This window comes from Sus scrofa, chromosome 15 (genome assembly GCF_000003025.6).
Source record: "Sus scrofa isolate TJ Tabasco breed Duroc chromosome 15, Sscrofa11.1, whole genome shotgun sequence".
Lineage (NCBI taxonomy): Eukaryota > Metazoa > Chordata > Mammalia > Artiodactyla > Suidae > Sus > Sus scrofa.
In genome coordinates, this window is record NC_010457.5 from 73,667,843 (window position 1) to 73,695,736 (window position 27,894).

At 36.6% G+C, this 27,894-nt stretch overlaps 1 protein-coding gene across 3 annotated transcripts in view; it reads left to right on the forward strand.

Moving 5' to 3' along the window:
* The window catches only part of XIRP2 (xin actin binding repeat containing 2), a 75,171-nt gene that overhangs the window by 1,967 nt on the left and 45,310 nt on the right, over window positions 1-27,894 (forward strand). For 2 of the 3 annotated variants that reach the window (XM_005671902.2, XM_013984219.1), the window contains one exon: window positions 26,535-26,677. In XM_005671902.2, the coding sequence (XP_005671959.1) occupies window positions 26,621-26,677 (57 nt within the window). In that variant the 5' untranslated portion in view covers window positions 26,535-26,620. Of the gene's footprint in view, window positions 1-26,530; window positions 26,678-27,894 lie in introns of those variants that run through there. The other variant, XM_021076512.1, reaches the window with a different exon arrangement.

Genomic DNA, 27,894 nt, shown 5'->3' on the forward strand with positions numbered 1-27,894 from the left:
ATTGATGGCTGTCTGCTCTTCAATGATTTCGTCTTTTGCTCCTCACATTTACCACAATTGAAAAACTTCCTCATCACATCAGTATTCTTTTTATTTGTTTGGTAAAATAGTAATTATGATGAGGAAGTTTGGGGTTGGACTCCCCTGGTAACACTGGTTTGGGGAACTGATATTTCCTCTTTTTTCTCTCTGTTTCTCTAGCTCTCTGTCATGTACACACGCAACTCTGGGCAGTAAGAGACCATTTTTTTTAAGACTTGCTTGTTAGCTCAGAGTTGTGTTCAGATTCAGTAATTTATAGACCAGGGTAGACACTTAAAAGTGCCTGTTAGTGTAATTCTAAGATCTCTGATTGAACAGTATGTGTAGGACAGAACTTAATTGACATGACTTTGTCCTTTTTATTTGCTTCCCATCCCCTCTTGGAAAGCCTTCAATTTACACTTTGAAATTTAATTAAATTGTAATTTGTTTTTTCCTGCTTCTGAAACAAACAGTCATTCAAATCACAGGTTTATCCCTTGCAGAGTGTGGTGAACTTCAGACTTTTCTGATTCAGGAATACCTTTTTTAGAACACTGATTTATTTAATATAGGCACATGATCTTCATGGGTCTGTGTGATATGTTGTGTTGTCAGGGTTTCTTCCTGACGCCAAATGCATGGTGTTTTCCAATGCCAACCGATTCTCCAATTCTCTGATACCAACTGGGTATACAACAATTCAGTTTGATTCTCACACTAACTTCCAGAGTTAGAGCAGAACCCACCGATTGCCTCTACTTCAGCTGTTAACTTGGGTTACTACTCAGGAATAGCCAAATAAATGGAAGAGATGCATAGAGCAAGGTGGGCCCATGGCTGGCACAGAGCTTCCATGCCATCTCTAGGCTCACCACTAATTCTCACATTCACCAACCTGGAAGCTCACTAAATCTTGTTGTTTGGGAATTTTATAACTATTTCGTTATGTAGGATGATTGACTGACTCAGTGGCCATTGGTAATGGGATTCAATCTCTAATTTGGTAATGGGGTTCAGTCTCTAATTCCACTCCCCTTTTCTGAAATGGAAAGTGGGGCTGAATATTCTAATTCTCTAACCGCTCAGTTGTTTTTTTCTGGAGACCAACCATCATCCTAAACATATCACTCTTTCCCCCCAGCCCTTACATGAGCCCAAGAGTTATTTTGTTAGCTAGTATACCAAAGACCCATCACTCAGGAGATTCCAAGGATTTTAGGAGCCCCATGCCAGAAACCGGGACAAAGACCAAATACTTATTTTTTATTATATCACGTATGTCCACAATGTTACTTCTCCGTCTGTGAAATGCTACCTATGAACTCCAGAGTAAAAATTTCATACTATATATTTTCCTAATCATTGGGATCCTCCTTTTGCAAATTTAACTAGCTGTTTTTCCATTTGTACAATTGAATCAGTAAAAGCACAAAGAACAAAGACAGTCAGACAGCCAATGAAGAGAGCAAAGGTTTCATTCTCTTTTAAAAAGTTGACAGTCAGAAAATTCAATGAGTTATTTGTATCGGTTTGGATACAACAAATGACAATGTGGCTATATTTAATAACCCTTGGGTTTCATGGGCCTAAATGATGGCATAAAAATAATCTGCCAGTGAGCAGTGCAATAGGTAATCCAAATTCCTGGTAGAGTAGCTGTAGTTCTTAAAATGTCACAAAAGATAAAAGGAATTCATTACATAGATAACACAAAGAACTGCAGTGACTATCTGATTTAACACTTTTAAGTTCTAGATTAAAAAAAAAAAAACTGAGGCACAGAACATTAACTCATAAGATTTAGGCAGAGAGAACTTGAAACAGACTCTCTTATATTTCAGTGCTGTGATGCCATTCTGCAAAACTTCATGCCATAATATCGCCCCAACCCCATACCACCCCTATGATTTGGAATACATTTCAGAGTACACTTTGATAAAGTCTTTTTTCCAGCAGTAGGTTTTTTTTTACTTTTTATTTTGCCTTTTCATGTTTCTCTTAAATTAAGGATAAATGATGGAAAAGGAGATCTGATACACATATTCATTAAAAAAAATTTTTAAATGGTGATTGGTTTATTTTTACCTTGACTCAGCATTTAAGTTTGCTCATCGGTGCTGGAGGGACACTTCCTCCCCCACACCCTCACCAGTACTTTGTCACTGGACACATCATTTTTCACTGCTCTTTTTGGCAGACCTTCAAGTAGGTTTCGTCTTCTACATTTTTCTAATTATATGCAGAATAGCCTGTTGCCTGGTGAGCTGAATACTTCAGATGTGTCTGACTGTTCAAAAGTAAATCATTGCCAAACTGCTCCAGGCATACATATGACTTAAATTAATACTAAGAGAATTTATTTGGGGAAAATTCTGTTTGATAAAGATCCAATAGCATAGCCTCCCCAATTCTGATTGTATCAGCATGTATATTTCTAAATGCATTAACTTGGTAGTTGCCAACATAGAAAAGCTAAAAAGAAAAAAGAAAAAAAAAGTCATATCACCATTCATTTTAAAAGTAAAGTCCAGTATTATAAATGGTTTCAAAACATGTTCTCAATGCTTCTTATGTAAAGTAATAAGCATGAACTGAATATAAAATAATGTTCAAATAATAATCATTTTATTGTATTTTTTTAATTCATAGGAACTTAATTGCATTGAAATAAAATGTGGGCAGACATCACATTATAAAGTTGTGAAGTTTTTTTTAACCATATATATTTAATTTTGATGAATGGAGTCATATTTCCCCATGGAATTGCATTATAAATTCAAGGGTGCTTTATCACCATCTCTGTTGTTGATTCTGTTTGTTTATTTTTAGTCAGCACCATCATAATAAGAATTCAGCTTCATTTTATCTAACCATTAAGCCTTTTGTCAAGTAATTAGATGTTCATAAGTAACTATAGTAAATAAGTGCTCAGGGAAAGAGTGAAAAATCTTTTTGTAAAGTTAAGGATCACTTTTTAATTTATTGGTCTAATAGGTTACAATTTTTGATTATCAACCCAAGGATCTTCCTGTCAAGTTGGAAAATTATGGAAAGGAGATAAGAATAAAGTGAGTTTCTTCAGGTTATTTATGGGTGGTCAATTTCAGTTACAAGCTTTGTTTAACATTCACTGCCTCTACTTCTGTTGGATCCTGAGCTATTCTCCTGAGTGCTGTATACGGTCAATGTCTGATGTTTGGATGCTAGGATGAAGCCCAGCCCAGTTTCCAGATAGAACACAGGGCTAGAGCTAGAAGTGCCAAAGGAAGAGCAACTGAGCAGCTTGGTCAGCTCCTTCTGCCCTCTATGCCATCCCAAGGTGCTCAGAGTGGCAACAGAACTTCATCATACCCTGACTTCTTCAGTAGAAATCATTCTAGCCCTCTGAGTCCCAGAGGACTCTAAGCGTTTATTTTTAAGAATGTAGCTGTATTAACTCATGTGTGCTTCAGTCACTGACTCATTGTGGAATGGGAATAATTTCAGGATTCATCATCCAGTCGTCATCATCATCCAGAGCTGGATAACAGCCCCAAGTTTAACTCTGTAAAATAGAAAGAAATGAAATTTGAAAGGAAGGCACATGTTTGTATTTAAATTGCAATCTTTTTTTATGCAAAGATCTAGTCTAGCTAGATCTTTAGTTGGCAATAGTTAGCTCAAAATTACTATTTATAGTTTCTAATAGTCTACTCTTTAAATAGAGCAACAAACTACCTCAAACTTCAATTTTCACCTCTTTTAATTTAATTCACCATTTCAACCCAACTGATCCCAGCTTCTCAACTATGTCATTATGTTATATTATTACCATCTCTTTCAACTTGTGCTCCTTTATGCCCATATGAATACACTTATATGTTTATGTATATTTGTATACATTATTTTCTATAAAGCACAATTTTACCTATGCCTCCATATTATTCTCCATTTCTTTCATGTTCTCAGAGTCATTTAGATGCTCAAAGAAAAAAGAGTAGTCCTTAACAACAATAATTACAGTATCATCCATAATGGCACTCTTTTTACCTTTTGTATAACATTGTATAAAGGGCCTGACACAGTTTTGTAGATATTTGTATTAAGAAAGTTCCAAGCTACACATTTTTATGATAGAAATAATAAACATTTTCTACAGGATTATTTCCCCATAGATAGCTATATTAAAGGAGTTCCATGAGTTGATACATAAAATTTCACTATTGATCCCATCTCTTTTTTTTCTTTCTTTTCATTTTACAGCCACACCTGCTGCATATGGAAGTTCCCAGGCCAGGGGTGGAATTGGAGGTATAACTGCGGCCTGTACCACAGCTCATAGCAATGCTGGATGCTTAACCAACTGAGCGGGGTTCAATCCCTGGCCTCACTCAGTGGGTTAAGGATCTGGCATTGCCTCGAGCTATGGTGTTAGATCCTAGATGTGGCTTGGATCTGGCATTGCTGTGGCTGTGGCCTAGGCCTCCAGCAGCTGTAGCTCCAATTCAACCCCTAGCCTGGGAACCCCCATATGCAGCAAGTGCAGCCCTAAGAAGCAAAAAAAAGTGAATGGTCAATTAAAAGTGAATAAAACAATTGCTGGGTATTAGCATACATGCAAAACCACAAAGCTTTAAATATATGTATTCAAATATATACACAAATATGTATACATAGGCAGTTGGCTTTTGATGAGGTAGATTTAGCCCAAGAATGAATGAGAAAGTCAGTGAAGGCTCTACTGTTGCATCTGACAATGGGGCCTGGGTAGGAATAGGGTCTTGCATGGTTTCCTTAAGCTTTAGACCCATCTCTGAAGCCTGCAGCCAACAGCCCACCAACACTCCTGAACTGTTCTTGGCCTAGTTTGAAATGTGCGCCCTGGTTTCTCCCAGATTCTTTCCTGTCTTGTTCCTAATTCTCTTTACTTCTGACCTTGTGATTTATTTTCCTGTTAAAGCATGATTTCAGCCCTCAAATCTGATGCACTGTACCATTTCACTGACTCATCCACTTTTGCTTCCTCTTCTACTATTGGATTCTTCTTGGATTTTTCTGCTTTAGAGTCTATTGATAAACAGTCTGGTCCTCACAGCTCCATCTTTCTGTGCCTCCCTGCTAAGTAAGAGTTTTCCTTCCATCTTTACTCTGACACTGTGAGTGGCTCTGAGATGCTGACAGATGAGGCAGAAGAGGCAGAGGGGTTGACAGGCAGGATGTGTTGAGGATGGGAAGACTATGTTGTTGGTCAAGATTAGTTTTAGTTGAAAAGAATGAAAACTGTGATCTAAAGGAGTATTTTGAGGGTCCAAGAACTAAGTCAAAGTATTGACAGAGTCTAATGTGTGGCTATGAGCTGCTCCATCAGAAAAGAGACAGGGTCATTAGGGTTGAGGTGGTTGAAGAGTTCATTTTCTTGAAGTGATGTGATGCCAACATCGCAAAGGATAACTTAACCGAAGGCTATTCATTTCAAGTGTTGGAATGATTATAACAGAAAAAGTGTACTCAATAGCTTTCTACAATTCTGGGGAGGACGGAAACTTAATTTGAGCTCAAGAGTGTACCTCTGAAAGGTATGGATGCCTTTAACAACAGAATAACCTATTAAATCAGGTAGGTAATTTTTTCTCTTAAAGCTTTCATTTAGTACGGTGTTGTTTTGAACCTTAAGCATCTAGGATAACTGGCAACTTTGTATTCTAATCTTGCTATTAGGGTCTGCCTCAGTTGCAAAGAGTTGCCTGGCCCAAGACTGCCTTTCTTGAAGCAACCCACATCAGTCACTGAGTGAGCCAGGGGTATAAAACCATAGTCATTTGGGTCTGACATGAGACAATCTGATGGGCAATACTCATCCCAGAATTTTCTGCTTGGTAGGCTAAGACTTTGCTGGGTTCCTTCACTATTTGTTTTCCTCTTTCCAATACAGTTTGTTCTCCCTCCTTGTTTAATTGCTGATCCCTAATAAGGACCTTACATATCAGACTCCATGTTAGTGTCTCAGAAGTGATGGTTGTTTTCAGGAATAGCCTGAGGAAGTAGGCAGTAAAATTTTCTTTCTTTCTTTCTTTCTTTCTTTCTTTCTTTCTTTCTTTCTTTCTTTCTTTCTTTTCTTTCTTTCTTTCTTCCTTCCTTCCTTCCTTCCTTCCTTCCTTCCTTCCTTCCTTCCTTTCTTTCTTTCTTCCTTTCTTTCTTTCTTTTTTTTTTTTTTTGCTTTTCAAGGCCACACCTTCGGCATATGGAAGTTCCCAGGCTAATGGTCTAATTCTAATCAGAGCTACAGCTGCTGACCTATACCACAGCCATAGCAAGGCAGGATCCCAGCCACATCTGTGACCTACACCACAGATCATAGCAACACTGGATCCTTAACCTGCTGAGCAAGGCCAGGGATTGAACCCTCATCCTCATAGATACTAGGTGGATTCGTAACCTACTGAGCCACAATGGGAACTTCCTGACCATTCGCTTTTAATTGTTACCATTATTCCTGACAATCCCAGATGTTCTGCATTCTAATACACAACTGGAGAATTTGAGGATGGAAACAAGTTTGCAGGAAATAATTTTTTAAAAAGCCGTGTTGAATTTTAAAAGGTTTCACAAGGTAAGATTCGGGCTTAAATAGTTACCACAGATATACATTGATATAATATGGATGAAGTTGAGAACTATGGAATGTATGTGGTTAGACAAATACCAAAGACTGGAAATGAAGCCCTAAAAATATTCATGGCTGGGTGTTTAGAACTGTGTGTGTGTGTGTGTGTGTGTGTTTCAGGAGACTGATCATGATAGATGAATGTTATTTCTGTCTGGTCTAAGCTACTCGGCAACTCCACAGTCAGTTTTGAGATTTTATAAAAAACGCAACGCACAAAACAACAACAACAACAACAACAACAACAACAAAAAAAAAAAGAGTTCCCGTTGTGGTGCAGTGGTTAACGAATCCAACTAGGAACCATGAGGTTGCAGGTTCAGTCCCTGCCCTTGCTCAGTGGGTTAACGATCCGGCGTTGCCGTGAGCTGTGGTGTAGGTTGCAGACGCGGCTCGGATCCTGCGTTGCTGTGGCTCTGGCGTAGGCTGGTGGCTACAGCTCTGATTCGACCCGTAGACTGGGAACCTCCATATGCTGCGAGAGCGGCCGGAGAAATGGCAAAAAGACAAAAAAAAAAAAAAAACCAAACAAAAAAAAAAAACAATGCAGAGAGTGCTACAAAGCATTAGCATTTTTAATTCCTCCGTCTACGATATTTCTTGTAATGGCAAGTGTTAGGCTTGGCATGTTTTATGATATTTTCCTCAAGCCCTGCACTGTTGGTAAATGGGACCCAGAGCTTTCTTCCACATCTGCTTTCCTTGGCAGGCTTCCAACTCAGAACTACACTGGGACACACTGAAAATCCACTGAGGCCTTCCTCCAGGATCTCATAAAACAAATAGGATACTACCTGTGATTAAATAGTCCTCCAAAGAAAAATGTGTGTGTGTGTGTGTGTGTGTGTGTGTGCACACATGTGCATGTGTGTGTTATTAGTGTTTTACATGTTCTATCTGTAGTCCAGTACCTGGCCCACCGGGCTGAGGAAGCTAGTAGTTTTTCTTCGGGGATGAACTGTGATGGAGACATGAACGTATCTGAAATTTTTTAGCTGTAACACTTTTCAAATTTCTTTCTTCAGATATGTAATAACAGAATTTCTGGCAGAAATTAAACTTGGCAGAAAGCCCAAATTTGACTGGTTTCACTTTCCAAACAAACATTTTTGTGCAGCTCTAATTTTCACCTGCTCATGTGGTGTCCTGCTGAGCATTTTTGGTGATGAGCTGGATTTCCTTGTGGGAGACTCACAGGTTCACAGGCAAGCAGTTTATTTTTGCTCCCTCCTGGAGGCTCTAATCCCAAATTTCACATTACTTCTCTGCTTAAATAACTTCTGTTACAGAATTTGGAACTTGTTTTCTACTCTTTAAAAAGAAGGAGCAGAGAGAAGTTAAAATCTTTCAACAGGAATCATAAAAAGATGGGGTAGTGAATTTTGTAGTATTGTTTCAAGGCAAATTCCTTCAATAAATGCCTAATGGGCATCCACTGTGTATAAGTCATGATGTTATATGTTAAATACCTGTGATGTTGGCCATATTAATCTCAACTGTCAGTCTGCTTCTTGATAATCTAAGAATTTTAGTTCCAGGTAGTAATAAAAATTTAATTGCCAGTTCTGCAAAAATGTTAAGAAAGGCTCTGCCATTCATTGTTAGGCAAAGCATAAGCATGTCATTCTTGGAAATGAATTATATTTCTCCTACCCCCACATAAAGGCCCACAAGGAGCATTCCTGTCCAGCCTTTTATATTCACAATGTAGGTGTTGCCATTTTGTAAACTGATGAAGCTTACAGACTGACAGATATCATGGTAGATATGTATGGTTATGTGGGCTACTAGACAACTTAAGAGGTGGAAACTGTTACTGAGTTCCTCACTAGTGGGTGGTAAACTGTAGTTGTAGTTAAGTGACTAAAATTCTTAAAAAGAAACAAGGAGGGAGTTCCTATCATGGCTCAGCAGTAACAAACCAGACTAGTAACCATGAGGATGTGGGTTCTATCCTTAGCCTTGCTCATTGGGTTAAGGATCAAGTGTTGTTTTGAGCTGTGGCTCAGGTCCAGATATGGCTGGGATCCCATGTGGCTGCGGCTGTGGTGTAGCTCAGCTCTGATTGGACTGGGAACCTCCTTATGCTACAGGAGTGCCTCCCCCCCCCAAAAAAAAAGGAAGAAGGAAAGAAACAAGAAGAGGCTCAACTTTATAGTCTGAGATCCCTTTCAGGTAAGTTGTCTTAAACCTAAGGAGGTCACACTAAGTTGAAGTGACTTATACACTGCCTAAGGCTTTTGGTATTTAAAAGGAGTAGTCTTGGAAAGTGATTCCATTTTAAAGCCACAAAAACCTGGCTTAATGTGGAATTTACAAAGAGGCCCAATATATAATTTTTAATTGCCTTTTACATTTCACTGCTCTCCCCCAACTTTCTTTCACCTTCTACCACACTTCATTTTTAAATACCATTGGTCTAGGAAAACATTTGTTTTCAAGTTTTAATTAAATTCTTTGTTGTTCACAGATGTTACTGTCTTAATGCACATGGAAAAGAGCAAGTTTCAATCTGAATAACATTAAAAGACCGATTTTTACACTTTGCCCTTTGCAAACAGGAGGGAAATAAGCAGCATGAATTGAGTTCCTCTGCTTATGGTGCATTTATAGGATTAAGTTTTGAATCTGAGAGAAAAGAAACAAACACTAATGCCAGATTTTTAAAGATAAGTAACTATAAATAAATTAAGGGGTGATGAGATGATGAACAATGTATCCCATGTGTATCTTAAGCAGGCAAGACTATTAAATTACTTCCACTCTTTGGACAGTTCCTAGCACCAGTACATTGTTAGGAAACTGACATCATCTCTTTCTTTTGAACTGGCAGTTTGCATTGCTATGCAGAGGGTATTTAGGGCACGTTAATGGTGACAGGGAGAGTAACCCAGTAAATCAGTAACTCGGCACTAAACATACACACACACACACACACACACACACACACAAAGGAAGGAAGCAAAGGGGAGGAGGGAGGGAAGAAGGAAAGAAAGGCAGTAGCTGTCATAGTACCAACATTTGACAAGTACTGATTACCTTTCATTTGAGAGCATATTATAGAACCTATAGCTTTGGTAAGAAAAACAGTATCCTACATGGATTCTTAACATTTCTGCTTGACATTCACAGTTTCATATTTTTCCCCAAGAAACATTTAAATGATTAAATATCACATCATTTGGAAAGTGTTTACTTTTTTAGGTAGAATTTTTCTCAGTACTACTCCGAAAAAGTGAATTTACTTCCAGAAGCGTGTGTTGTTCGGCAAGCAAAATGTTGCATTATTTAAGCATTTTCACTTTTCTCCTTGATTGCTTAGCTTTTCCAAATAATATTCAGTAAAGAAAGTATATGGAATTAGTGTAGGTTCCTTTCTTTGATCAAGTCTATCAGCCATTATGTTCAAAAGAAAACATATCAATGTATGCTGTTATTTGTGAACTCAGGCAGAGACAGCATTTTAAACAAAGACTTACTTAAGGTCATTGAAAAGAGTTTGTATGAATTCAGAGAGTGAATTTCTCTAAGACAAGAGGAAGATTGAATTAAATACATTTTATCACTCAAAGGAGAAGGATGACTAGTAGGAGAAAAGCTTCCACGGCATCAGTCGTCCAAGTGGACGAGAGTCAGAATTTAATGATTTGGGCTTTCCTTCAATATCCTTTGTCAGAATAAATCTCAGATGCTAACCTTAACAGAGAGGTGAAAGTTGAAACGAAGGTGAAGAATTGGAGTTTTCTTAAACAGATCTGGAAAACTCTGGCTTGTCCAGATCATAGAAGTAGCATAGGATTAATTTAGAATAATAGTAACTTTCCTACCTTGCCTATGCTCCAACAGTTTAGAAGTGGGCACGCTGGAAGATGTTTTACAAAGTTTAAAATTATTAAAGTTTTATCTGCAGTATATTACCGTTGATTTTTTTTTGATCTGTTGAGTTACAATAACATTCTTGAAACTAAACAATAAACAGTTCAGTACACATAGACTAGCTTTGTATGGGATGTTACAAAGCCTATGAGAAACAAAAGAGGGTGATTTAAGACAAATTCTAAGCTAGTATGCAGTAGGAATAAGAAAGAAGTATATGAGGAAATAATGGGCGAGAGAAAGAAGTTATATCAGAGAGGCAACAACTTAGGGAGAGGTGAATAATACAGAATGATACCAACTTTGGGGATTTTCTAGAACAGAAACTTAAGGAAGAAAGGAATGGAAATCAATTTAAATAGAATGAATACTCAGATTAAATAGAAAGAATATTATAATCAAACTAACCAAATATAAAAACACCTCTACCTTTCACAGTTATCAACACCTAGATAAGTTACTTGGTAGAGGTACTAGCATAAGCACCTAGCAATGCAGAGATACTTAGCAGAGCAGCAACAGTGGAATGGATCTTAAGTGAGGAATCCATGGTCCTTCCCTTTGTCTTTGGGAGGCAGAGACAAGGGCAGCAGAGACTTAGGGACTGGACCAGTCGTACAACCTGACTAGTCCAGGCCAGGGTTCACTGCCAAGCCCACTGTTCAGAGCCCCCACAGAAAGATGAAAAATGTGAAGAACTTTGAGTGATGGTTTCATGATTTTGCCTGAGAAACATAGAGTAGGGGAAATCATGAGGAATCATTTGCCAGGAGAAAAGGAGCAGATCCATCCCTGTGATATACTAGGAGCAGATCCATCCCTGTGATATACTAGGGAGATTTTCATGTACTTTACATGTTCAGGGGACTGCCCCCATGCTTTGCTGGTGAAAAATTGATGATTCATTGGCTAATGCCAAAAATACAGATAAACTATTGCTTCAGATACTATGTACTTTGATATTCTTCTCTTTTGTATATTTTCTCCATTCCTGTGGCCAAAAGAGCAGGACTATGTCACCTTATTTGCCCCATCTCTTCCTATAATTATCTATTCTTTCTTACTTCTTTCTTTTTTTATTTTTTTAGTTTTATTTTTAGGTGACACACCTGCGGCACATGGAAGTTCCCAGGCTAGGGGTGGAATCACAGCTACAGCTGCCAGCCTACGCTATAGCTACAGCAACTGTGGTATCCCAGCCACATCTGCAACCTACACCACAGCTCATGGCTATGCCGGATCCCTGACCCACTGAACAAGGGCAGGGATCGAACCCACATACTCATGGATTCTAGTCAGATTAATTTCTGCTGCTCCATGAAGGGAACCATCTATTCATTCATAGTCTTGCTTTCTCTTTGTTTCAAGTGATATGGTAGATACTTGTCTTATCAAGAGGAATGGAATATTCTTATAGCCTTTAGATTCATAGGGGCTGGAGTCAAGTCCTGTCCTTTCTACTTACTAGCTTTGCGATTTGGGAAAATTTCATAAGTTTTATTATTCTCAGATTTGTATCATCTCAAATCATCTGGATAATAGTACCTAGGATGAATAATAATACCTAAGGTGAACATTTAGTATTTACTGTGTGCAAGATGCTTTGGAAAACTTACTTTAACAAGGTCTCCCTCAGTCCTCACAGGCAATCCTTAGGTTCTGATATAATTCTCGTGGTAGAGAAGAAAGAGGCTTCAAGAGGCTAAACAATTTGCTTAAAGTAGCACGTGTCAGAGATAGAATAAATATTGGGCTTTCTGAGTCCAGAGCGGATCATTAATCTCCCTGCAGGGTCTGCATCCTGCAGGATTAAACCAAACAGAACCTGGTGTAGAACAGGTTTTTGGAAGGAGTTTAACTTGGCTCTTTGCTTAAGGAACTTGCATGCAGGTGGAAGGTAAAAGTAGGGAGGATGGAGAGATTCAAAGATATACTAAAGGTAATAAGTATCACAAACAGAAGTGTACTTTTTAAATGTTGGTAGAACACAGCAGAGGGAGCCACTCACGGCCTAGGTTAAGGGGGGGAAATCTGGAGAGAAATCAGACCACTATGGTGATATAAGAAAGGGTCTTTTCAACCCCATCAAATCTGATTAGGTGTGATCCATTTTAACTCATTTTGATCTCAATATAAATGAACATGGTTTGGGGGGTGGGGATGTAAAGTGTGTGCCACCAAATTCCTCAGGATTCCCCACCGAAGGAAAGCTCCATTTGGTGTGTCTTTTGATAAGCCCACTTCCTTAGCAAGGCCAGCCAGCTGGGAATTCCTTTCCTGCATAAGTCAGCATGTTGAAATGATGCAACCAACATTTTGTATTTCTGTTTTTAAAGATAAGGCCAGACCAACACTTCTTAGAATGCTGTATTTCTTGAGGATCTCTCTGGTATTTTTCTTCTCTTTTCGGGTAGAACAAGACTAAATACAACAGTGATTAAATTGTGCCCAGTTCTAGACACTATGTTCAGTCAACAGTAGATGGGCAGTAGATGTTTACTGAATGTTTGCCTAAAGCATTAAGAGGAGAGTTTATCAAATGCCCTTATTATATAGCTGGGATGCAGATCGAAACAAGAGGAAACTTTGATGGAAGCATACTGGGCACCTCCCATGCCCCGAGGCAAAAGCAATCAATAGAAAATGAGAGTAGTGGACATGCTTTGCATTTTCCATCCATTATAGTGAAGTTCATCCCTCTCCCTGCTTGCTTGGATCAATACTTAACCCCATCTCAAGTTTTATCTCTGTAGTGACCGAAGAAATATAACTGAAGAATTTTCTTTGGTTTCTAATTCTAAACTCATGCTTCTAAGGACAAAAAAGGATTCACTTAGAGCCAAAGAAATTCAACTTATTGATTTCCCATTGATCTATCCCTAGATACACTGAAATAAAGGATTTGCATGTAGATTTTTAAGAAGTAGAAAGGAGGAGTCACACCCTTAATTAAGAATTTACTTTATCATGTTTTTTTTAATTGTATTGGAGTATATTTGACTTAGCAATACTATGTTAGTTTCAGGTGTACAGCAAAGTGTATCAGTTATACAAATCCATTCCTTTTTCAGATTCTTTCAACATATAGGTCACTACAGAGTAGTGAGTAGATTTCCCCCTGCTATACAGGAAATCCTTGTTACTATATATAGTAGCATGTATATGTCAATCCCAACCTCTCATTTTATCCCTCCCCTTAACATTTCCCCTTTTATAACCATAAATTTGGTTTTGAAATCATTGAGTCTGTTTCTGTTTTGTGAATAAGTTCTTTTGCATCATTTTTATTAGATTCCATATTTTAGTGTTATCACATGATATTTGTCTTTCTCTGACTTCATTTGGTATGACAATTTCTAAGTCCATTCATGCTGCTACAAATAGCATTATTTCATTCTTCTTTATGGCTAATATTCCATTGTATGTACGTGTGTGTGTATATATTTTATATATAGACATATGTTCCTCTTTATCCATTCCTTTGTCAGTGGATATTTAGGTGGCTTCCATTTCTTGGCTATTGTTAATAGTGCTACAATGAATATTGGGGTGTATGTATCTTTTCAAGTTATGATTTTGTCTCACTATATATATGCCCAGGAGTGGGATAGCTAGATCATATGGTAGTTCTATACTTATTTTTTTTTAAGGAACATCCCTACTGTTCTCCATAGTGGTTGTACCAATTTACATCCCCACCAAAAGTATGGGAGGGTTCTCTTTTCTCCACAACCTCTCCAGTATTTGTTATTTGCAGGCTTTTTGATGATGACCATTCTGACTGGTATGAAGTGATAATCTTATTGTAATTTTGGTTTGCATTTCTCTAATAATTAGTGATGGTGAACACCTTTTTTTTTTTTTTTTAATTTTCCCACTGTACACCAAGGGGGTCAGGTTATCCTTACATGTATACATTACAAGGAGGGAGTGGGAGGGATCGGGAGCTTGGGCTTATCAGACACAACTTAGAATAGATTTACAAGGAGATCCTGCTGAGTAGCATTGAGAACTTTGTCTAGATACTCATGTTGCAACAGAAGAAAGGGTGGGGGAAAAATTAATTGTGAACACCTTTTCATGTGTTTTTGGCCATATGTCTGTCTTTGGAGAACGTCTATTTAGATCTTCCAATCTTTTTTTTTTTTTTTTTTTTTTTTTTTTTTGTCTTTTCTAGAGCTGTACCCACAGCATATGGAGGTTCTCAGACTAGGGGTCTAATCAGAGCTGTAGCCATCGGTGTGCCAGAGCCACAGCAACACGGGATCCAAGCCGCGTCTGCGACCTACACCACAGCTCATGTCAATGCTGGATCCTTAACCCACTGAGCAAGGCCAGGGATCGAACCCACAACCTCATGGTTCCTAGTCGGATTTGTTAACCACTGCACCACGACAGGAACTCCTCGATCATTTTTTGAGTGGGTTTTTTTCTATATAAAGTTGTGTGAGATATTTGTATATTGTGGAAATTAATCCCTCATCAGTTGCTTTGTTTGCAAAGATTTTCTCCCATTCTGTGAGTTGTCTTTCAATTTTTTATGGTTTACTTTGCTGTGCAATCTTTTAAGTTTAATTAGATTCCATTTGTTTACTTTTGTTTTAATTTTCATGACTCTTAGTGGTGGATCCAAAAAGATATTGTTGCAAATTATGTCAAAGAGTGTTCTGCCTATGTTTTCCTCTGAGACTTTTATAGTATCTAGTCTTATGTTTATGTCTTTAATACATTTTGAGTTTATTTTTATATATAGTGTAAGAGAATGGTCTAATGTCCTTCTTTTACATGTAGCTGTCCAGTTTTCCCAGCACCACTTATTGAACAGCCTATCTTTCCTTCATTGTATATTCTTGCCTCCTTTGTCATAGATTAGCTGACCATAGGTACATGTGTTTATCCCTGGGCTTTCTATTCTGTTCCGCTGATTTATATTTCTGTTTTTGTGCCAGTACCATACTCTTTTTATAACTGTAGCTTTGTAGTATGGTCTGAAGTTAGGGAACCTGATTCCTCCAGCTCCATTTTTCAAGATTGCTTTGGCTATTTAGGTTTTTTTGTGTTTCCGCACAGATTTCAATATTTTTTTATTCTAGTTCTGTGAAAAATGCCATTGGTAATTTAATAGGGATTGCCCTGAATCTGCAGATTGCCTTGGGTAGTATAATCATTTTGACAATATTGTTCCTCCAATCCAGGAGCATGATATATCTCTTTATCTATTTGTGCTATCCTCAAAGGAAATTTGAGGAAAGACCTCAATTTCTTTCATGAGGGTTTTATGGTTTTCAGAGTATAGGTCTTTTGCCTCTTTAGGTGGGTTTATTCCTAGGTATTTTATTCTCTTTGATGCAATGGTAAATGGTATTGTTTTCTCAATTTCAGTCATGTTATATATATGTTTGTATGTGTGTGTATATGTATAGATGTGGATGTGCATGTGTACATGTGTATATTTATGCTCACCCATGGGATATGGAAGTTCCTGATCCAAAGATTGAATCCATGCAGCAGCTGCAACCTGTGCTGTAGCTGTGGGAACTCCAGATCCTTTAACCCACTGCAACAGGCCAGGGATCAATCTTGTGGCTCCATAGTGACCTGAGTTACTGCAATCAAATTCTTAACCCACTATAGCACAGTGGGAACTCTCCTATCATGTTAAATTTTAATGAAAAATATTTACATAAGAGACTATGTAGGGTTAAATATCCTTATACCCAGAAATATCTGAACTTATTTCCAGGAGCAGCCACTTACTATATGATTTTATCCTTTAAATGTTACTTTTGTCATCAGTAAAATGGAAATAATACCACCCATCAGATTGGGTTGTTAAAAGATTAGATGTAAAATGTAGATGTATAAGAATACATGTAAAATGATTAACACATAATTGACACTCATTAACAGTTATCATTGTTATAATGTAATTTAAGTCTGTACTAGGGAAACTAGCAAGAGACTTACGTTGTAAAAATATGCATCATCTATAGGCATTTAATAGTTTAAATTTATTTGAACATTTCAAAGAAAATTAATTCTTTTTATTCAATTATTGCATGTTTAATTGGCCAGTTCTTTAACTAAACTAAGCAATTAACTAAAAATAGTTAATAGCAATATTATTAAATCTTCAAATATACCCAAACTAGCACTATTAATGTACTAATGATTATTTAATGTCGATCTAAATTCTATTCATTTATAACTGCTCTCTTACCAGAAGCACTGCTTGTGAGATGATAGAGGCTGCAGAAAACAGGAGACATGTCTAGAAAAGAAGTTATTACAAATAGAGGAAGTTCTGTTACTTGGAGAGATTAGAATCTACATGGCCATTTATGCTGAGTCTTATCTATAAGGTGGACATTTATTCTTTGGGGCAGAAAGAAATTCAAAGATGTTGCTTTCAGTGTGGTTTTTATATATAAATTTATGAGATGTATTTTTGTGCATAAATTTATATAAATTTATTTGAGGGGAGCTGGAACTAAAATATGCCTTTAAAAGAATGAACTGTGTAGTAATTACTGGGTCAAGTGTATGTATGTGTACAGTGGATCCGTGTATTAGTTTCCTATTTCTGCTGTAACAAATTACCCAAGCAATTCCATTATATTATAGTTACAGAAGTTCAAAATCCAAATTGAGAATTGCTGGGGTCCCACTCCTTCTAGAAGCTCTAAGGGGGAACTTGCCTGCTTCCTTTCTTTTCCAATTTTTAGAATCTGCCTACATTCCTTAACTCATGCAACCTTTCCTCTACTTTTGAAGCCAGTAGCTTAGCTTTGATTCTGTGCTGCATATTTCTCTTTCTCTCTCCCTCTCCCTCTTTCTCTCCCTCCCTTTCTCTGTCATTCCCTCAACTTTCTGACTCTGACTCTTGCCTCTCTTTCACTTTTGAGGACTCTTGTGACTACGTTGAACACTTGGACAATCTAGGATAATCTCACCATCTCAAAATCCTTGACTTAGTCAAATCTGCAAAGTCCCTTTTGCCACATAAAATAACATATTCATAGATTCTGGTGATAAGGATATGCACATCTTCAAAGGACCGATATTTTGTTTACCACATTGCTAAATTTTGTCTTTTTCATCTATCAGGCAACTGGGTGTACAGGATGTCTTCCAGGATTTAAGAGAATACTGGTTAGGGAACAGTTAGTAAGGAAGCAAGAACTAATCCTTTTTATTATCCTGAGAAATGATCTGTTTTTGTTAGTGTGTAAATCATGCTAATCAAATCAATGGATGGATTTTTGGAAGATGACAGGTGTGCCCTCAACAGCACAATGCATTTGGGAGGAATGGAACCACGGGGATGTTAGTTTAATAGGTGGAATCTGACTGACTATATTTGTAGGCTAGAGGGATGCCATAGTATAGGGTTTGTGCTGCCATGGCATATGCTTCCACTCATTCCACTCTTTGCCCTTCCTCTCCATGTTTTTTAGAACTATAAATTAATGCAAGATTGTGCTATATAATTGCTCTTTCATTTTGGTCTCCATCTACTTCTTGGCTTTATAATAGTCAAATGAGTGTAAAATATACAAAACAAATTGATTACAGCAGCATTCTGAATGTTTAAAAGAGATACATTTTATTATTAGCTGAGAAATATGCAAATATTAAGAATTACAGAAGACGTATCCATCCTAATGGCTCTAAGTCTGTGGTATGTCCATCAGTATAATATCCTGTACAAAAATCCAAGCTGGGTTATAGAGCATATATTTTCATTTGATAGAATTTAGTTCATCACTTCCCAATTTAGTTCTAAATCAATTTTATGAGTACTAAGCAGTTGACTTCTTTATAATAGGTCCAGGATATAATAGCAAGGCTATCAGTGTGATACCAAAAGCAAGCTTGCCTTCTTGAAGCTAATGTCTGTATTTGTGTCAGCTCTGGGGCTTCCATGTGGCCCCACACTTTGTTCTCTGCCTGGCCTTTAGTCTGTACCAAATAAAGGTGTCTTGAATTGATTTTAGAAAATTTTGTAGAAAAAAATCTGTACATTTTCATTTTTCTGCTCGAGAGTTCAAATTACAATTAAACCTTAGAATTTCTTCAGTCATCACTATACATTGGATTAGCTATCTAGGACTCTTTGTTTATTGTATATATATTTACTGCATGTGCAGTGAATCAGTTAACAACCAAAAATGGCATCTCTGTTCTTTGAATTTTCCTTCATCTGCTTGCTTGGGAAGGTGAATGTTTGAGTATGTCTTTTGGTTTTTAGAAACTTGTACTTCTTGAGATGTAGCATAGAATTGTACTTAAGTCACAGAACCTGAAGCCAGACTGGCTTCCCTTCCAGCTCTGCAATTCACCAGCCACCTGATCTTGAGGAAGTCTTACAATCTTTCTGTATCTGTTTCCTTATCTATATGACAGTAATTAAAAATAAATACAATCTTGGAGTTCCCACTGTGAGGGCACAGGATCAGCAGCATCTCTGCAGTGTCAGGATTCAGGTTTGATCCCCAGCTTGACACAATAGGTTAAAGGATCCAGTGTTGCCACAGCTGTGGCATAGGTCACAACTGCGCTTGGCTCAGATCTGATCCCTGGCCTGGGAACTCCATATGCCGCAGAGCAGCCAAAAAAGAAAAAAATAATAAATAAATAAATAAAGTCTCTACCTCACAAGGTGTTGAGAGCATTAAATAATTAATATCTGACACATAGAAAGTAGTTTAAACATATTTGATTTTTTTTTTACTGTAAATCATTCTTTTGAGTCCTTTATTGGGTTTTTTCAACAATGTTAGGTTTTTTCCCCAACTAGTCAATGTTCTTTACAGAAAATTAATATTTCAGCCTATTTATTGTAATTGTCCTTCTTCTGTTTTCCTCTGTCTTATTTTTTACTTTGAATTTCTATGCTTAGAGGGCAATCATTTTATCAATTACTTATATCTCTCTAAGGATGGTTCATCATTTTTAAAATCATTTAACTCTTTATCTACTACTCCATTTGTAATGTACAGTCTGGTAAGGAAATGATATTTTCCTCAAAATCATTACCTAATTTTCACAACATGATTTGTTGGTTATACTGCTGTTTCCTCTCTTTTCTGCATCTTCCTCTCTTCCACAGTCACATGGCTAACTTCTTCATATTTCAGAGCAGATGTTTCACCTCTTGGGCTGTCTTCCAGCCACCTAGCTCACTGACACACCCACATGGATTATGTTCTGCCCTGTAGGCACCCAACTCACCTGGTGCAAAACCATTAACTCATAGTCTATAATTGCCCATCTCTCTTGTCAACTATTCTGAAAGCTCTGGAGCATAGTGAATGTGTCTTAGTGTATTGTAGATAATAATATTTGTTTAATAATAATGAATAAATATATTAAAATAAACCTTATTAAATATAATTCATATAATTTATTTTTGAAGTTTCATATGGCAAAGATGGAAGAAGGTCAAAGTCATCCACAGCAATTATATACCCATACAATTCTCCTCCTTGCTTCAAATGGTCTTTATGTACTATGCTAGTCAGCTTGTAGAGGCCCACCTTTGTTACAGCTTCAGAGGAGGTGGGCATCTTCTCTCTGTAGAATGGTCCTCTAATTTAATTTTTTAATGCTACTTTGCATGAAAGAAATATAGCCATGGTAACTTCTCTTCAATTATTTTTGACTGGTAGTTTCTTACTCAATATTTTCTTTTTGTCTTTTGTGTCTTAGGTGGCATGTAGTTGGATTTATTTACCTTTGTCTTTTAGTGTGAAGTTTGAGACATGTTTGTTTCTGTAACTATTACATTTGGTTTTATTTGTCAAGTCATTTTGTTTTCTTTTTGGCTGACTTTTGCTACATAGACTGTGCCTGACTTTTTGTTGACTTCTCACATGGGTAACAACTTCAATACTTGCAGACTCTAGTTCACAAAAGTAAAACTTCAGTAACCAGTAATCAGTTCTCTATTTCCTTTTAGTGTTAAGTATTATAAAAGGATCTCTGGATGCCTGAGTTTTATTTCTTCATCACATAAACTCTTCATGTATTTGGATGATTGTAGAACTTTTCCCTCAAATCTGAAACATTTTACCAGGAGTTGCTGATATATTGGCATTTTAAAATTGTTTATTCCTGGAATATAATGTTAAGTATTTTAAAATCTATGCCTAAATTTTTTTCAGCAAATTTTTATTCTGTTTATCTCATTGTTCCCTCATTGGTCATTGTATTTCATTTGTTCTGTCTACTCCCCTACCTTCCCACTGAAATGCTATTATTTTGTAGCTTGAATTTTGCTGTCTGTTGTCTACCTCTGTCATCTTCTTTCACATGTTTGTTAGTATGTTACTGGTTTTCTTCAGCATATATATTATTCTATTAACTGCCTTCAATGTGTATTTTAACTCTACTGAAAATCTCTAATACACTTAATTATTTTCTCACATCTAACTTTCCTTTCTTCTGATTTTACCATAGCTTATAAATCAGACATAATTACTAAAAATCAGACACAACAAATATCACCTTCACAACTCAGACACCAGCAAGTGGTCTCTGAGTAAAATATAGGTCTTAGTAAAATAGGTCAAAAAAATTTTTTTTTACTTTATTCTACAGACTTTCACATAATCCACACTGGGTAGGCAAAAGAGAGAAGTAATGAGGTGGCTCACTAAAAATGTACACAATACTTTTGTAAGCTAATTTTAAAGTACCTGGTGCTTGGGAGTTCACTTTGTGGCACAGTGGAAACAAATCCGACTAGAATCCATGAGGATGCAGGTTTGATCCCTGGCCTCGATCAGTGGGTCAGGGATCCAGCATTGCCGTGAGCTGTGGTGTAGGTTGCAGATGAGGCTTGGATCCCACCGTTACTGTGCCTGTGGCATAGGACAGCAGCTGTAGTTCCTATTTGACCCCTAGCCTGGGAACTTCCATATGCCATAGGTGTGGCCCTAAAAAGCAAAAAAAGGAAAGAAAAAGAGATAAAGTACCTGGTGCTCAATATCTATCTTTCATCCCAAAGCATCCATTGACTCAGTCATCCTTTCCTTAAAGTATTATCCAGGTGTTCCCCAGGTTCAGTGGGTTAAGGACCTGGCATTGTCACTGCTGTAGCTTGGGTTGATACTATAGCACAGGTTCAGTTCCTGACCCAGGAAATTCCATATGCTGCAGGCCCAGCCAAAAAAAAAAAAAAAAAAAAGAAAGAAAGAAAAGAAAAGAAACAAACAAACAAAAAACCATTATCTGCAACAACAGTTTGGGAATGTGCCTCTCATATTTTGAAAATAAGACATTTAAATTTAGAAAATCTTACTTTAGAAATAAGATCACGACAAAGCACTTGGCCTTATAAATCCTGCCATGTTAGCTATTTTCTGAATAAATATTTTTCTGACTTTGACAGTATTTTTGAGTAATGCATTGATCCTAGCACTCTGTATCAATCCATTAACCTTTATTTTCAAATCGTTACTCTAAAAGATTATATTTATAATTTGTTCAGATTTTTAGACAATTATTTGTTTAATGGGGAATGATAAGTTTGTCATCTCTTAATGTTATGGGAACACATCATTTTTATAAACCACTAAATTCCATCTTTGAAATTTCCTGAACAGTTAGTTAGAAGAATAGTCCACAGCAAATGTCTCATTGACCATTTTGAAATGCCTCTTGATAATAGTCTATATATATTTCTAAGAATTCTTCACTGAAAATAGAAACTGTGAAATTAGGAGAAAATTCCCAAGTATATTAATTACATTGACTATTCCTCATTGTTTTCTTTATCTAACACCTGACATCTTAAAGCAATTATTTTATCACCTCAAAGGAAACACAAAAGTGTGACTATGCAATCCCTCTGTGACTGACTAAGGCAGATGAGTAATTGCTCAAGAAAGGAAGGTATTCACAGAGTTCCCATCGTGGCTCAGCAGTTTAAGGACTGGACATAGGGTCTGTGAGGAGGCAGGTTTGATCCCTGTCCTTGCTTAGTGGGTTGAGAATCCAGGGTTGGGGCAAGCTGCATAAGTTGTAGATGCTGTTTGGATCTGGTGTTACTGTAGCTGTGCTGTAGGCTCCAGCTGCAGCTCTGATTTGACCTTTAGCCTGGGAACTTCCATATGCCAGAGGTGCAGCCATAAAAAGAAAAAAAATTAAAAAAGAAAAAAAAGAAAAAGAGGAAGGTCTTCCGCCTGACATTGTAGTACTTTGTTTTTTTTGAACATGCTTTCCTTTTCAACAAAGACTCTCCTCAGAAAGTAAAAATCATAAAGGTATATGAATTTTGTAACCTCCGTAAATTTGATTTTTGATTGATTTAGTCAGTTTCTTCATTTTTAAAAACTGCAGACAAAATGCTTATGTTTGGGGCTCATGAAAAATAGATCTGTAGTTCACGCAAACTCTCATGATTTAAGGAAATAGAAAGTAGACATAAGTTGGATCTATCTGAAGTATGTAACTTCTTATATTACAAAAGATAATATTTTTTTCCCTTGGAACTTCAGAATTCTTTTAAACGACAGAACAGTCTTTTTTTTTTTTTTTTTTTTCTTTTCCTTATTTAGAGCCACACCTGTGGCATATGAAAATTCCCAGGCTAGGGATGGAAATGGGCAGCTGCTGGCCTACGCAGTAACACCCATAGCAAAGCGGGATCCAAGACAGGTTTGGAACCTACACGACAGCTCATGGCAACGTTGGATCCTTAACCCACTGAACGAAGCCAGAGATCAAATCCACATCTTTATTAGATGTAGATTTAGTCAGATTCTTAACCCGCTGAGCCACAACGGAACTCCCTAAAAGACATTCTTATCTTTAGTTTCTAATAGTCTTTGGGGTAACAGCTTATATTTGTTAGTAGTTTATTTTCTTCCAAAGTGCTTCTCTATGTTCTTTATCTGCTTTATTGGGGCTTATTCTACCACACAAAGAATTAATATTTTGTGTGGATTAGCAATTATTTTTTATCAGTAAGTAAAATATCCCATATTATGGGTGCAGTGGATTCTAGGCCAAGCTATGTCATTAACTCTGGAGATTTTGGAGAATTTACTTTTAAAAAATTTTATTTACTCATGTGCACAGTGAATTACCTCTAAACCCCAGAGATAAGTGACTTCTAGTACAATGGTTTTGTGATGTTAATGTTTATAATGCTTTCTAACAGAAATAATCATCTGCAATTTTTTATGTTTCCCTTTCTCTTTTTCACAGATCACTTTACCCTTATAGCATGTTCCTCCATGGTCTGTTTTATATGCTTACAGGTTCTAGTATTCCTTTTTTTCCACAGGTATTTTATGACAGTAGCATCTTTTTTATTCAGTCAATTATTAGCTTTTTAAAAATTTTTATACAGTTTTTAAATGTCATTTTTCACTACAGTTATTTAAAAATAGTAATTATATTCCCCTTATTGTGCAATACATCTGACAGTCTAACACCCAATGCATTCTTCTGTGTTACCTTTCTCTTTAAAGTTACCTTAAACTCGTTTCTCACTCCAGGTCTCCCAAAATAGCACATCATGAGGTCAGGCAACCAATGATCCTATTTCTTCCCCACTCATCCCTGGGAAAGGGGCTGTCTCATCAACCTTACAGCTCACATCAAGTATCATCAGCATCAAGATCAGAGCAGATAGGTACACTGCCCTGTAGTACCATGGGCAGGAAGCCTCACCTTGCCTTTCAGATGAAGAAACTGAGACATTGATTTAGGAGGTTAGGAAAAAATCTGGACACAGTTTGTTAGCTCAAGGTAGGTTTTCTGCTCCATGACCCAACTTTCATAAGCAAAGTTACTTATGGGAAAAAGAGAGGGAGAGATGGAAAAAGAGAGGGAGATATAGAAAAATGTAGAAAAAAGGAGAATGATTAAAATGTAATGTCTTTTCTGTGATCAGAATAAAAAGTCATAAGGAAATGGAATCCAGATCTCTTAATGCTCAGGCAACTGATTTCCTGACCACTAATCTTAGGCATTTCCCAGTACAACAAAAAATGATAAAAATTGAAATATTTGGAAAGTAAACACTGTCTGTAAATTTTCACAAAAATAAACTGCTAACTTTTTGTTAAGATTAATAAAAGAATGACATCTTTATGAATAATGTACAAAATGAAACATATCTTAATATGGAAAAATTTTAGTGGTTCATGTTCAATAAAATTTATATAGTGACCATTTACAACAAAGTAAGAAGAGTACAGCTGAACATAAAAGGAATTCATCTGTGCAAATAGATAATCCTCAGAGAAAAATAAAGATATATTTTCTTCAGCATGCGAAAGACTTTCAGTAGTTTGTGGCAGTCTCTTTTTATCAGGATCAACTGGAGGAGTATACTTTTGTGTGGATATGAGGTTTTGGAAGGCAGCTGAATTTTTAAACATAATTGACATTTATTGTGATAGAACAGTGGTGTACAATCACAGCATTCATATGATACAAAAGTCTTATTCTTTTAAATTTTGTTTCTTTCTGATACATGTGAAAGAAAAGATTAAAAATAAATATTAAAATTTTTTAAAATATATTTGTAACTTTAATTAAAATAAATGAAAATTTAATTGACTAGGAAGTCCTTATGGAAAATGAAATACTCAGGGAATCAAAATACAAATGACATTTAATTTTTCCTGGGTCACAGAAGTTGTGTACATAAACCTTAAAGAAGCTCATAGAAAAGCAAACAATGTAATAAGATGGTTCAGTGTTGAGGCTGGGAGAAACAGGGTAGGAAGGGAATAGCTTGGTGGTCTGTAATGTGGGGTTGTTGGGCCTTGGTTCATTCTAATTAAATCAAACTATTTCAAATCACAAAGTATAGCTAAGACCCCCCTCCCCAACCCTATGAGTCCAAAAAACTACCAGCCCTAAGGTGAAAGGCAGGAGGTATATAAATGAGTGAAACACACACACCACATTGCTTGATCCCAGAAAGAGCCCTTGAAATGATTTTGGAATTACAATTCTTTAAGAGTGAATAGTAAACCAACAAGCATAGAGATAACAACAAAGAATGCTGGATTAAATATAAAAAACTAGCTTTGAGACAAGCACACATAACTAAATGACCATGGAGAATCATGTTAACCAAGGAGGGTCGTTATGTTCCTTGTACATAAGGAAAGATTTAGATGTGTTTCCTTAAACCTCAAAGGAGGTTGTGAGACTAGGTAGACAATAGCATCTCTAAGACCTTTCTATTTCTAACAATTGTTATTTTGTGATCATGCAGTGTTTTGCTCTGTTTGCAAGTACGTAATTCCTAAATACCCTATATTTTTGTCAGGTACAGCTTACATGGGAAAATATCAAACTATCTAAGATGACTGACAGAGCTTTTTTAATGGCACTATTGTTTCTTTTTTTATAGAACACAATCCTCTATGAATAAAGGAAAAAATGCACAGTCTGAAATTCTTATAGTATTCACATGTTTTAGCAAGATCCATATCCTTGAAGAGATAAAGAAGCAGTTTTGGGGCTTGCTAAATATTTAATCAAACCACTTACTAATTGTGTGACTATGGAAAAGTTTTTTAACTACTGTGATGTCTGTTTTCTTATCTATAAATTTTAGAAAATAATAAGACCTACCTAATGAGGCTGTTAGAGAATTAAATGAAATGATGCCTTTACACCACTTGATAAATCCAACAAATAGTCAGTGCTTCAAGAATATTCATTAATATTATGTATCTCTTAATAAATACCTATTGTTTATCATAATAATTCCAAGAGTAGGAGTGGGGACATTATTTTCTTTTGATAGTTGTATAAGCACAGCTTCTATACAGGTATTTTGTAGCTTTGCTTGAAAGTTGGGAAAAAAGAGCATGACCATGAAACATGGAAAATACTGTGAAATGTTATGGTCTGTTTTCTGAGACCAAATATTTTAAGTGCCTTCACTGCTCTTCAGGTGATGATATTTTCTTTTCAAAACCTGAAATATATCTAAGCATGCTACATTTGTTTACAGGGACTGCTGGCCCTAATAAACCTGCGAGTGGATTTGCCGAAGCCAGTGTATCAGACCTCCAAGAGGTGGTGTCCTTGAAGGAGCGGATGGCACGGTACCAGGCTGCTGTAACCAGGGGTGACTGCCGCAGCTTCTCTGCCAACGTAAGCTGCTCCTAGTGGTTCTGAGTTAGGCAGGCTGCTTGTACGCCTTTCACACGCCCTCCTTACATTGCTATCTAAGAATACTGTTAGACAAATACTACTGAAAACTATTGGGATAATGTAGCAAAAGCACAGGAATAGTATCAGATTTAGAGAATCTGAAATTAAACTCAGCTCTGCCACTTATTAGTTGTGTGAACTTGGGCTACTATCTTAACCCCCTCTTTGAACTTCAGTTTCCTTAACCGAAAAATTTAAGGAAACTACAAAGGAGTCTCCGTGAAGAGGCAAAGAGATAATTTATGCATATGCCATAAGGCACCATATAAATGTGTTATTATTGCCGTCATTATCATTTAACCTATAGCCATTCTCCTCAGGAAGATTGGGAATTAATTTCAAATTTTAATAATGTGGGTCTACATGCCCGCCCTCCTTGGTCTCATATATAGTTCATTTAAATTCACTGGCAGTATAATTTCTTTTGCTTTTCTCCTTTCTCTGTGTGCACTAAATCCATTAGGAGTAGCTTAATCAACATAGAAATGAGGGAGATTAGCAATGCAGGCACTCTGCTAAACCAATTATGATTAGAGGAAACAGCAGGATTCAGTAAGACCACCAATTTTTAGAGCCAACGCATCATAAAGTCATATTCAAAAGAATTTGTTGGGTTCCATATTCTGTGGCCTTCAATCCACAGGATTTGATAAGTCATTTTATCAGTAGCAGCTTTATAGCTTAATGGAATGTAAGGATATTACTTTTATAATCTCCAAATTAGAAAAGTTGTTCATTTAACCAAAAGAGAAAGAGAGCAAGAATAGCCAAAAAGGGTGGTATTCTAAAATAGCTACTCTGAACATTTTTCTTTACAAATTATTCAGAGACAAGAATGACTGTGCCAAACTCATTAACAATATTGCAATTCTAGATGACATTTAAGTTTTTACATAGTCATTAAAATACATTTCAGATGCAGCATAGATTTTGAATGAATGTGCAGAAATGCCTTCAGCAACTAGATCATTTCCAAAACACGTAGTATCCCGCCAGTGCCTCCTCCCAATCCTCTTACACAGCACCCCCTGCTGGATTCTTAAGGAACTTTACTACAAGTTAGTGTTCTAAATTAGAGAAATGTTTCTTGAGGAAACAAGCTGACTTTGAAGATACTTAGATAAATATTGTTTATTTCATAAAAAGTCTTTTTTCTT